The sequence below is a fragment of the Kogia breviceps genome, chromosome 3 (assembly GCF_026419965.1).
Source record: "Kogia breviceps isolate mKogBre1 chromosome 3, mKogBre1 haplotype 1, whole genome shotgun sequence".
Classification (NCBI taxonomy): domain Eukaryota; kingdom Metazoa; phylum Chordata; class Mammalia; order Artiodactyla; family Physeteridae; genus Kogia; species Kogia breviceps.
The window spans coordinates 15,362,759-15,375,941 of NC_081312.1; the positions used below are offsets into that span (position 1 = coordinate 15,362,759).

Sequence of the window (13,183 nt, forward strand, 5' to 3'; positions counted from 1 at the left end):
AGCCTAACATGGACATCTACATTTAAACAAAATTAGACCCTAACAAACCAAAAATTAAACTACCAAACTGAAAACCAAAGTACGAAAAACACCAGAACCGTCTCTTATTTTAGGCAAAAATATACAGGACCAAGAAACCTGGACTGCCTGATGACTACAGTTCTTAGCACCTTTGTTAACGTGCACAATTTTTCTTACTTTCAAAGAAAAGGTCAGGTTTTTCAACTCCCTCCGCCAGTCAAAATCGTGACACTACACTACCGGCTGAGGAGCCCTCACTTCAAGATTACAGCGCTATATCCTTCGCTCAGTCATGATCTCCCCCTAAAGGCTATTTTCAGTGACTGAAAACTGAAAAAGGTATTTGGTACATTTTCGTATCTGTACCAAAAGAGGATTACTTTGGAAAAATTTCAAAACCCATTATTGTTTTTTCTTTGATACTCTTCATATTTAAGATTCAGTAACTGTCTCCCCTGCCAGTGAAGGTGTCCCTAAAATTTTTACAAGCTATGAGGAGCACGATTATCGTTCTCTAACATGAATGAAAATGCTGAGTGGCACTGCACCTGCCACTGGTATCCAGTGAGAGAAGAAGCACTGATAAGAAATGCCTGAAAGCACGCTGCTATCTGCACTGAGTTCATCTGATTTCCAGTAACTACTATGACTCTGTATTAATTAATTTAAACATAAGGTCTTTCCTAAACTTCCAAGAAGTATTTTGACAGATTAGGTGAGAAACTCCTTTCAAGGGAATTTCACTGAGGTAGAAATAAGCATCGAAATCCAAACTGACTTTTCTGTCAAGTTAATTACAAGACACTACTGCTGGTTCAAGTGGAAAGTAACAAGTACAGTTTCTAAATGGGAAAAAAAAAGGTAAACAAGGCACCAAGAACGATGGTTCATCCTTTAACAAGTATAATGAAGAGGTATTTTTTGGCTTCCATGGCTGAACTCCATTTTAGCACTGGAATAACACCCTACTTATGGAACACATAAGGGACAAACAGTCTCAAATTTAACTGGTCATTTTGTCTGAGAGAAGGAAAAAGGCCACTACTGAATTATAAATAAAAGCAAGCCCTACAACCAATATTCATTCAAGGTTGAGAAACATGTCAAAGACATCCTGCACAATGACAGCACCCTGAGAAGGGAAAGTCTGAGCTCCCAACACACCGTTTGAAAAGCTACCATCTGGGTCCTCAAGCTGCCTGCTCAGCAAGTGCAACTGCTGTGGGTGGAGGAGACCCGCGAGTCCCTCGTGTGAGGCTGCAGTGTGGTGTGCGGGTCTCATTCCTTCAAAGCACATGTCCTCCTCTTGATCTGACATGTATCCTGGGGGGCTGGGGACACCATCCAGCGTCACTATAAACTTGGGACTTGCAGGTTTATCTGGTTGTACAAGATCTCTGCCAGACAGATAGAAAATACCATAGAATTAGGGAAACACACACAAAAAGCCAAGCCTCCTAAAGTGCTCTTCAACACCACTATCAGTCCCTTCCTTGGTTTGCGGTTTCTTCATTAACAAAAAAGACTTGGTAGGACTTACAGGTACAGCATCAGTGGATTCCTGCTAACACACAATGACTGCGGCCAATCACTGCAGCATCGACACCAGCTACCCTTCAGGCTGCTCTCAGGGCAATCTCCCCTCAACTCTGACCCCTGGCATCCGTTTGACCCTCATAGGGTCAAATGGAAATAAACGGGAGTAATCAGCATCTATGCTCAGAACACAGAGCCAGCAGTTCTATACTTACACTGATTTTATTAACTCTATGTTTGTTTCTTTACAGAACATTCAGTCCATTATCTAAGGCAGTAATTACCCCAACCCAATCTGCTAACTCTCTGGTTAGACTTCCTGATTTTGATCACCTGGCTTTTTAAATTTCATTTCCTGAATGTGCATAAAGAAACAAATCTCTTAAGAGGTAAATCATATACTGACTTATTTGCAGGATAATGGATTTCTGAATAAGAAAGATGAACTGGAGTTTTTGAAACCTGGATGTGCCGAATGATACGTGGCCTAACTACAGAATCAATAAAGCACTCTATGCTGGGGGCTAGGATGGGGAGGAGGGAAGCTGGGAACTACAGGTTAACCTCCACTTCTAATCAACACAAATTAGCTACACAAGAAAAAGAAACCATCTACCGTGTCTGCATAAGGTGTCCTGAAAGTACCCGAAGGGTATCTGCAGTCTTCATTCCCGACTCTTGGTTTGGTGCCACTACTATTTCCTCAGACAGCTTTGGCTTCTTCAGAATAAATGATCTTGTGTCTGCATGGACCATGGATTCCATGTCATAGTAATCTGAGCCAAAAAAATTGGCCACAAATGTTTACTTTTGAATATACCTTGCATTCCCAACATCACACATGTGAGAAGAATGTCAATCTTTTATATATTTGTAATTATTTTCAAAGGAAAATTACAATGGTTCTACTCAGGAGTAAGGCTGCAATTCTATGCCAAACATCTTTTCAAAGAAGTCGTTTTCCTTTCCTCATACAGCATATTACCAAGGCATTCTAATGAACACTTCCTGCCTACAGTATAGAAAGGTTCTTCCATGAGGCATCTAATGGGATATTATTAACAATAAGACTTACTTTAAGTACAACAATATTTTCTAAAAACATAGAGTCTTAATGCACCCTAGAATGATACCAAGGCTGTTTTAAAAAAAACAAACTTTCTAAAATCTGTTTTGTTCATTTTGCACTTACAGAACAGAACATACCCCGATGAAAAGAATACAACTGGCATAATTTCTGCCTGGTTGTAGATAGACTACTTTGAAAGGGAATTTTAAGATGAACGGACATTGATAAAAATATAGCAAAGAAAACTGACCTTTAATGTAAGAGCCACAGATCACATCATCTACTACTTGATTTTTAAGCTAAATTACTTTATAAAATATACCAAGACCTGGAGCCCAGGATGCAGCTGGCTGACCCATCAACAGGCAATCAACTGAATGAAGTTGGTAAGTCGCAATTCTCTTAAAATTACCAGGCAAATAACAGAAACCAAAATTCACAGGATATTTATTCATGTTCATTCCCTGAACAAACTGAACATGTGAGAGCACTGTGCTAGGTACCCAAAGAAAAAATAGAAAAATAGATGTATACATAATTTCAGAACAGCATGCCCCAAAAGGTGATCCAAAAGAGGTATGAACAAAGTGTTGGGAGAATACAAAGTCACCTACCCCAGCTGGGAAATCAAGGAAAAGCTTAGAGACAAAAAAAAAAAAAAAAGCTTACAGAGGATGAACATTTGAAGCTTGAAGCAGGTACTAAAGGAATGAGCAGGAAGAAACTAAGAGGGAGAGAGAACTGGAGAATAGAGCATTTCAGGTAGAGTCACTGGAGAAAGGCAGGGGCTCTCCTAGGGCACAAGAAACTGAAGACACGGTGAGAAACGTGGTGTGACTGGAGGGGTATGTGGAGGGCTGAGTAGGTAACTGGCAAGGCTGAGGCATAAAGGATCTTGTATGTGCCAATGAGTTTGGTTCTGGTCTAGAAGAAGTAAGTAATCCAGAGAGTTTTCTAAGTAGGGAAGTGACATGAGCAAGTTGGGTTTTTGGAAAAACACACTGGTAGGAATGGACTGGAGTCCCAGATCTCAGCTATGAGGCTGCTTCCCAAGAGAGATGGAGAGACTCCGAAATACCAGATTCTCACCCCTTGTCCTCTCCTCACACACGTCAGAGGAAGAGGAGACACATTCCACACTCAAATTGGCACTAGACATCACAGCAGATGCATTTTCAACTACTGTCCCAGGAACGAGGCAAACCTGCCTTCCCCTGCAAGGGCAGTAGAAACAGTAAGACAAGTGTAGGAGGAGAGGCTTGTCCTTGAGTCAGGACAGGAGAAAGAGCAGATTTAAAAGAGGGCAAAGATAAATTTCAATTTTATATTTCTTTAGTTTGAGGTTTTTGTGGGATACTCAGGTGTTTAGAAAGAAGTTGAAAATTCAGATTTGACTACCAGGAGGGAGAGAGAAACAAGAGAAGCAGAGTCGAAGCTGAAGGTGAAATGAGAACATTTAATAAATTGTACATAGTCAGTGCTGTCTTCTCACTGAATCCTCACAGGGAGCCTATGAAGCAGATTTTCCTCCCACGTTACATATGACCAATCTGCAACCCCAAGCTCTTAAATGACTGACTGAGCTCTCAGAGCTGTAGCAACAGGAGGGCCCACGGTTAGTCCAAGGGCTGCCGCCCCTGCTCACCACCCTGCTCTTTCTGAGGCGCAGCAGACCTACTAGTCTGCATCTTGGGAGAATACAGTAGAGATGAAAATATTGCTGAGGGCAAGACAAAGGATAAAGTTAACATTTTAAGGGGCAGTAGCGGAGAAGGGGAGTTGAAGGAGAATGAAAAGGAATTAGTAGAAAAACAGAGAGAGAGGTGAAGTCCTGGAAGCCAAAGGATCAAAGATGGAAGAAAACATTGGAACACAAGTGCCACACACCCCAGAGTTTAGAGAATTGTGCACAGAAACAGAGCTATACACTCCACATGAGCCACTGGTCACCTCTGCAAGACTCACGAGATCAGCCTGGGTCAAGTAGGGCAGACAGATGGGAGAGTTAGTGACATCTTCTGGGTAAAGACCACAGGCTGAACCCACGCATTGTTCCCTCCTGAAACTCTAATAAAATGTCAATTAAAGGGTTAATTTTTTTAAAAACTCACAATGAAAATAATTGTTAAAGAAGAGATAACCACATTTTGGAAGTAGAAAACTAACTTAGTTGATCTCGAAAAGCAGAATCTTAAGCCGATAATAAAGCAATCTAATGTGGATCCCAAGATTCTTCAAAGGCTAAGAAAGTGGCAGCACAGGGGACCCTGGGAAGGGGTTGGGAGAAAACGGCACAACAGAAGTGGGTTCAAGTGTCCATTTCTCTTTTATTTATCTGTTTTCTTCTCTTCTGATCCTTACCACACCTATTCCCCTAACCTTCATATTAAAGATACTTGGAATAATTGGAGATGTGCTTTCCCATCGATCACTGCTAGATAAGCTTATGGATGAAGCATCATGGTCTCTGATAGAAAGGTACCACAACAAAGTTAACTAAATGTATATACTATTAGTTTTAAAAAGCAGTTAGGGGCTTCCCTGGTGGCGCAGTGGTTGAGAGTCTGCCTGCCGATGCAGGGGACGCGGGTTCGTGCCCCGGTCCGGGAAGATCCCACATGCCGCGGAGTGGCTGGGCCCGTGAGCCATGGCCGCTGAGCCTGTGCGTCCGGGGCCTGTGCTCCGCATCGGGAGAGGCCACAGCGGTGAGGGGCCCTCGTACCGCAAAAATTTAAAAAAAAAAAAAAAAGCAGTTAGATTTCCTGGTAACCTTTGACCATTTCTCTCTTGGAGAAAAGTGGAGCTTTAGACTCCTGAAAAGGTAAAAACAGAGAGGGCTTCTGGACCAATGAATGTCAGCCATGTTGAACGAAGTACGATTCTGAGAGCATGTGTGTTAAGTAAACATTACACAGCAGTTAATGTTGAGGTGCGTCCCTCAGCCCCCTGTCCCCATTGAGCTCCCAGAACCCTGGCAGCCATTCCATGTCTCGAAAGATCTTTCTTTGGAGAAGCTTACCAACCTGACAGAAAAGACCCAAAGACACAGACATCACGGCGCCCCCAAAGTAAACAGGCAAGAAAAATCACTCTCCACTGCAGGGTCTACATTCAAAAGTCAAAACCCCCTACCTCATCCCCCAATTAATGAACCCAAAACACCAACCAGCTTTTTAAGTGCCCCACTCTTAAATATAAGTCAACCAAGGATCCTCAGACATCTGAAAACCTGTCATGAAAGACAGTGATCAAAACAAACAACCTGGAGAAAACAAGACCAAGAAGGGAGGGCAGCAAAGTGTCCAAAACTGCCTTTAATATCTTCAGAGAAGTAAGAGAAAGTACTGCATACATGAAATAAAATCAGTATGTTAAAAAATAAATTAAAGGAATATGCAGAAACAAAAGGGCTCTCAGAAATAAAAAACGTGACAGGAGGTAAGCAAAGGATATACTCATTCATAAGCCTTGTATAACTGCTTGATGCTTGAAACTGTACATGCATCATGGATAAAAATAAAGGAAACAAAAAAATGTTTAAAAGCTGATGATGCAAATACAACATACACAGACCTTAGCTGCCAAACATTTTGAAAATACTCTTACATAGAAAGCAGGATGGAATGTGGGGAGATGAGAGGGCAACATCAAGGATGGAGAATATCTCAACACTTTTATAGACAAAAGGGAGAAGTCAGAAGAGAGGTAGAGCCTAAAGCTACAGAAGTGTGGTGACATTAGAATGTTCGTCAACTGAGTAGGATCTGGCATCTGGGTAAAAGGTAACCCTTAGAGACAGTAAGCACACCTTTCTAAGACAGAAGCCAGGAAGGGTCAGGGAATACAGTTGCTGACTGTGGAATCCTGAACACAGGTGAAGAAAATTCAGTTAGGAGCCGACAGGGAGGGGTCAAGGGACCACAGCTTCCAACACTGGGCAGGCTTAGAGGAAACGGATGCAGGAGAAAACAGGATCTGAATTAACGACTCCAGGGATCCAATGGCTCCTTTTCATTTATTCAGCAGACAGTTATTCGGCACTTACACGCATCTGGCGGGGGCCAGTCACTGAGAACACAAAGATAAATAAGGCACTCACCCCAGTCCTGAGGTAGCCCATGGTATTTCTGTGTGCTGGGGGTCACGGAGACAGGTAAACAAGTTACAGTGGCTCTAAGAATGATAAGCTCTAGGTATACCCCTGGCCATTGGCCATGAGATTCTAAAGTGAAGCACAAGTGAGGAGATAAGGTTGCACATGCCAGAGGACACTAAAGCAGCTCAGGGCAATGGCAAAATTTGGACGGAGAGTAGGGTATAGGGACTCAAGTGGTCCCTAGAGCAGGGGCAGGAGCAGCCAACAGTTTCCAGGGACCTGAGTGAAATGGCATCAATGGAAGAAACTTTCTGCATGAGGTGAAAAATACAAACACCACAGAGCATGAAGAAAATGCAGATCTTATCTCCCGGCCCTAAAATATTTTCACAGATCTTAATATAGCACCTTAGGGCTGGAATTAAGACATACAAGATACATTAAATGAGGTGTAAGGAATGGAAATAACAACTGAAAAATGCTAGATTACAATGAAAATTTACGATTATTACCAACCTTGACTGATCTGCAGAGTTTCTGCCATTACTGGGTCAATTTGCAGTCGGGATAACAAGTGCCTCTGTTGAGTTCCTAGAATATAAATTTTAAAACTTCACTAAGCTTAAAAAACAAACAATACCAGCACATGTGCCTCCCAGAAATTAAGACTAAAATAATCTTTCTGGGTTCTTAATTGAAAGTCTTTAAAATAGTTTAAAGCTTCAACAATACAATTTAATAATATTTATAGACCAAAGGTCTGTAAGACAAAAACCTATACTCAGGTTAAATAAAAAATGGCAAAAAAAAAAAAAAAAAAAAGGCAATGGTTCTCCCTGTCTGGAAGCTGGTTTCCTTGGATTGGAGATAAAGCCTGGTGATAAAGAAAAAGGGGGTGCAAAAGCCAGGAGGAGGTGCTGCAAGGACCCTCAGCTTGCATCCTGGGAGACAGGCAACAGCCAACTGCAAGATCAACATGAGAAGTGTTTCCCTCAATCACCTAGGCTCTCACCATTATAAGTCAATCCCCCATCCACAGAAGTGCAAAACAACACCCCAGTTATCTGATCAGAGTGCCCAAAAGACAAACTACAGGCTTGGATGGATACAAAAAGAATAATGAACAAATAAGTAGATACTCAGAGCTCTACAGTCTGGGTCCTACACCAGCAAAGCATGTAAACAATCACTTGGATCTCCTATAAAAAAAGATGCTTAGCTAGAGTATGTATTATTTCTTAAACACGTTCATAATTTCCTCATAGTTACACTGCAAAATGAAATAAAACAGAGACACAGAACTGATTTTTCTATCTTCAGTTTGAGTGATGGGAGAATATCATACTTCTCCAAACCTCCCCAGCCCAGTGCTCAGCAGATTACTAGGTACTCACTTGCTGATTTAAAACAGAAGTGTTACAGTACGGTGTACGAAGGAATGTAATTGACAGGGTTCCAAATACTGAAATATCAGTAAGATGCATGCATGCTAATTATTAGTAAATCTATTACTGTCAGTTTCACAAGGACAGTCTGCTCACTCAGTGCCGACATGTTGCCAACTATCATGTTTCATTAAAACTCAACTTCAGTAAAAATTTTAAAACCTACCAAAGTTTTATCAGCTATTTTCTTTTAAAATGTTACATTACATTACTTTTTAGTGGTGTGCAAAAAAACCAAAAAAGTTAATTCCTTTCAAAATTATCATAGTTAAAAAAAAAACCAGTAAATTCTGAGGAGCTGACCTGAAACACAGGTATCATTTGGTCAAATTGTATTCCTGTAGGACAGCTTGGGAAACTGATGTGTAATTAGGTTACAGGAATTCAAATACTAACAACAGGTCTCTTTAACATAAATAGTGAACAGTGGAAGAATTATACATTTTCAAGTAATTTCACCAGACACATGAAAGAGGACCATTCTCTGACATTTCAAGTTTTGCTTAATCTCTCTATACTCATCTACCTTTTCAAACCATCATTTTAGAGAGATCCACTAAAAAGGACGGAATTTTATTTATTTATTTATTTATTTATTTATTTATTTATTTATTTTTGTGGTACGCGGGCCTCTCACTGCTGTGGCCTCTCCCATTGCGGAGCACAGGCTCCCGACGCGCAGGCTCGGCGGCCATGGCTCATGGGCCCAGCCGCTCCGCGGCACGTGGGATCTTCCCGGACACGGGCACGAACCCGTGTCTCCTGCATTGGCAGGCGGACTCTCAACCACTGCGCCACCAGGGAAGCCCAAGGATGGAATTTTAAAGTCTAGGCTTCTAAGTTAAATCATGTAGAAGAGTCTGATTTTGTCAATAAACGTCCATGAAAAATTCAAGTTCTCTGTGCCTTGCTGCCTCCATATGAAAATTACTACATGATGATATCACATACTAGGAATTTACCTTTCTCAATGTTTCTAAAGAAGCCAATTATTTTTGTATCAGTAGTTCTTGACTGTGATTCAAAATCTACTACCTCTTGAAGATCTTCGAACTGTCTGTTGCATTCAGATGTTAACGCTGAATATTCATTCATTTTAACCTCCAAAGATGAAATTTTTGCTTCATTCTGTGACACTCTAACATTTAAATCAAAAAGATTTGCTTCCACCGTCAAAATTGCTGCTTTCATCCCTTTTATTTCACTGATATCAGTTGATATTTTCCTTAAAAGTTGGGAAATACTGTCTAGCTCACTCAGTAAACAAGAGAAACTTGTTACAGAACCTAAGTCAATTGGCCCAGGTGAAAAAAAACCAGTAAAGATAGTAATGGAAACCTTGAAGACATTTTCATAAAATTCTCTTTCCTTCTTAGTATTTGGTAATTTTTCTTTCACAGCCCATTAAACTTTCATCAAAAATAAAAGCAATCACTAAGGCTGTTTTAAAAGTAACATTTTAAAACCTATAAATGATATGACTGTACATTTTTAGAGTCAGAGCTCCAAAGTAAATCTGAAAATGTTAAACAAACCAGACCAATGTTCTCTTTGCCACAACTAAGAAGCCCTAATATGCAGGCCCCTGTATCCTTTAAGTCTTACTTACAGCTCCTCTCTAAACAATAAACCCTATTATTACACACAAAATAATTCTGGCTTCTGATTGGCTGGAAGCAGACATGTGACACACAAAGAATTTTCTATTATTTACCTCATATGAGAAGGAGCACTGAAGATCTGAAGCATAAATTAAGCAATAAAACAGCATGATGCACTTTATACCTGAATATGACGGGAACTTAATGTACTTTTGCCCCTTCATCAATTACCCATAATTTCCAAGCTTCAGATTATTTTTAAATTGTTTTATCTAGTATCGAGTTTCATTTCCCCTTGAAAATAGTAATAGGACAGTACTTGACACTTCCTTTCTAAGGAGAGGGCAGGGAGGGTAATTGGACCCATGATCACAGACAAATCTCTTTAAAAATATATGTGGTGGGGCTTCCCTGGTGGCGCAGTGGTTGAGAGCCCGCCTGGCGATGCAGGGGACACGGGTTCGTGCCCCGGTCCGGGAAGATCCCACATGCCGCGGAACGGCTGGGCCCGTGAGCCATAGCCAGTGAGCCTGAGCATCCGGAGCCTGTGCTCCGCAACGGGAGAGGCCACAACAGTGAGAGGCCCGCGTAACGCACAAAAAAAAAATAAAAATAAAAATAAATAAACAAATAAATAAATAAATTATATATATATATATATATGTGGTGATGGGACTTCCCTGGCTGTCCAGTGGTTAAGATTTCACCTTCCAAAGCAAGGGGTGTGGGTTCAATCCCTGGTCAGGGATCTAAGATGCCACATGCCTCGTGGCCAAAAAACCAAAATATAAAACAGAAGCAGTATTGTAACAAATTCAATAAAGACTTTAAAAATGGTCCACATCAAAAAAATCTTTTAAAAAAAGTATATATATATATATATATGTGGTAATAATGGAATTCAACTGTACTGATATAAGACATAGTGGAAATTTAAAGATAGGGAAAATGAGGACTGGGCCTTGGTTTGACACTAGATCATTATTAGATATGTGATGTTCTCCCATTCTGTGGGTTGTCTTCTCTTTTTCTTGATAGTATCTTTTGAAATACAAAAGTTTTTAACTTTGATGAAGTGCAATTTAACTATTTTTTCTTTGGTTTCTTGTGATTCTGGTGCCATAAGAAACCACTGCCTAATCCAAGCTCATTTAGAGTTATACCTATTTTTTTTTCCTCCTAAGAGTTTTATAATTTTAGTTCTTATATTTGGAGTTAATTTTTATATATGGTGTAAGGGTCCAACTTCATTCTTTTGCAGGTGGATATCCAGTTGTCCAGCAACATTTTTTGAAAAGACTGCTCTTTCTCCAATGAATTGTCTTTGCCTCCTTACTGAAATTCAAATTGATCATAAGTATACTGGTTCATTTCTGGATTCTCAATTTGATTCCATTGGTCTCTATGTATACCCTTATGCCAGTGCCAGTCTTGATTACTGTAGCTCTGTAGTAAGTTTTGAACTTGGGAAATGTAAGTCTGCCAATTTTATTATTTTTCAATAGTTATGGCTATTCCAAGTCCTTTTCATTTCTATGTGAATTTTAGAATCAGCTTGCCAACTTCTACAAAAAGCCAGCAAAGATTTCAACAAAATCGAGTTGAATTCAAGATCTATTTGGGGAGTATCACCATCTTAACAATATTAAAGTCTTCCAATCCAAGATCACAGATGTCTCTCCACGGCTTTAGTTTGAGAAAGGTTGTTTTTACTTTGGTTTACTCACCAAGCCAACAAATAAGCTGTGCAAAATGTAAGGATGCAAGATGGTAAACACAACTCTCCACAGCCTCTCTAAAAGAATTTGTATAAAGAACTGTGTAGCCTTTGACTTCCCAGTTAAATAGATGTCATTCACAGTTAGAGAACAGAGAAGAAGTGCTGAAATTTATACAAGAATCTTTATTCGTTTCTCCATTACATCTGTGAATTAACCTAACTCTTCAAAATCTTTATACAGAAAATAATTTTCAAAATTTACAAGGCTTTAGAGTCACATGGAATTTTTTAAGAGCACTAGCTAACAGAGGTCATGTATAGTAAACATTAGGAAGAGTGGCAAATCCCCAGCCAAGAACCACCTGCAAATCAGCTGGGCAGCAAACACAACTTGAGTGAGCGAAGTAGAAAAGTGCTCTAACAGGGGATGGGTCACAAAGAAACAAAGTGACTAAAAAGAAGCCATTTGAGGCTTCAAAGCCTGGGCCTTTCAAAGTTGGGCCCAGCCCAACTTTAGAATGCAAAATAAGCAAAGATCCTTCCATAGATTCCACCGTCAATATCCATCAACAGAGGAAGTTCACATATTCTTGGACAACCAGAGCACAGAAAGGTGAAGGTCAGCTAGTGAGCGGCAGAGCCGGGTTTAACACACGAGCGGTCTGTCTCCCTGAGCCCATGTTCATAATCACTAGGTTATTATACTTCTATGATACATTAAATGGAACAAAACATGGTACAAAGAAAATCATGTGGTGCAATTCCTTTATATAGACATACATATGTGCATATAAATATACAGATAATTCTACTCTATACAGAAAGGATGGACATGTACATACATATAAAAAAAATGCCAAGACTACAGACGTAGTCCAGTCTGTAAATGCAGTGCTTACCTCTGAGGAAGGCAGTGGGCTGAACGAAGGGGGAATTTCCCTTGTTTTCTCTGAATATAAAAACTCCTATTTACTAAGTGTCCTTCACAGTGATTCCAGGCCAACATGATATATTAAGTATATGCATTTACAGCCTCTCCTTCTGAAGAGTCCATAAAAATGAAGTAAAGAACTTAAATGGCACAAATCCTTAACATACAGCAGTGGATTCCAAACTGGGTCTCTAAGAGGATAATCCACTTCCTCCACTGAGGTGGAGAAAGGAAGTATCAGAAATTCTATTATATTAGAAATATGTTTATCTCTATATTCCTTAGAATTCTATTTTTACATGTTCTAACGTACATATCAATAAGAGCATTTGAGTATGAATATGTAAACTAAATACATTTAGCATACACACTGAAAAATAATTTTAGAATACAAAAAACTGTATGGTCAGAAATCTGGAGATCCCTGATTTAGAGATGGGGGTTAGGAAGGGGATCATAGCAGATGAGATTTCAACCACCTCTGGAAAATAGAAAATACACACACAAATACTGACCGAGCAAAAAAGCCACAAATGAGACGCTGAGAGAACCACAAGTAAGATGCAAGCAGAAGTGACACATTCATTAAGGCAACAAATATTTACTAAGCTCCTACCACATGCCAGGCACTGTTCTGGGTGCTCGATAACAGCAATGAAACACACACACACCCCCACCCCCACACCCCCACACACCACATCACACCACACCACACACATACACACACACACACACACACACACACACACACACACACCATACCA

The 13,183-nt window shown here is 40.1% G+C and overlaps 1 protein-coding gene across 8 annotated transcripts in view; it reads right to left on the minus strand.

Moving 5' to 3' along the window:
* Positions 1 to 13,183, minus strand: part of ZC3H14 (zinc finger CCCH-type containing 14) — a 41,325-nt gene that overhangs the window by 7,141 nt on the left and 21,001 nt on the right. For 2 of the 8 annotated variants that reach the window (XM_059059519.2, XM_059059521.2), the window contains exons 10-12: positions 7,239 to 7,313; positions 2,174 to 2,333; positions 1,186 to 1,418 (exon numbers count right to left, since the gene is read on the minus strand). The exons of 2 other annotated variants lie outside the window; for them this stretch is intronic. In XM_059059519.2, coding sequence (XP_058915502.1) covers positions 1,186 to 1,418; positions 2,174 to 2,333; positions 7,239 to 7,313 — 468 coding nt within the window. The remainder of the gene's footprint in view (positions 1 to 1,185; positions 1,419 to 2,173; positions 2,334 to 7,238; positions 7,314 to 13,183) is intronic. 4 more of the 8 variants (XM_059059523.2, XM_059059522.2, XM_059059528.2 and 1 more) reach the window with 2 other exon arrangements.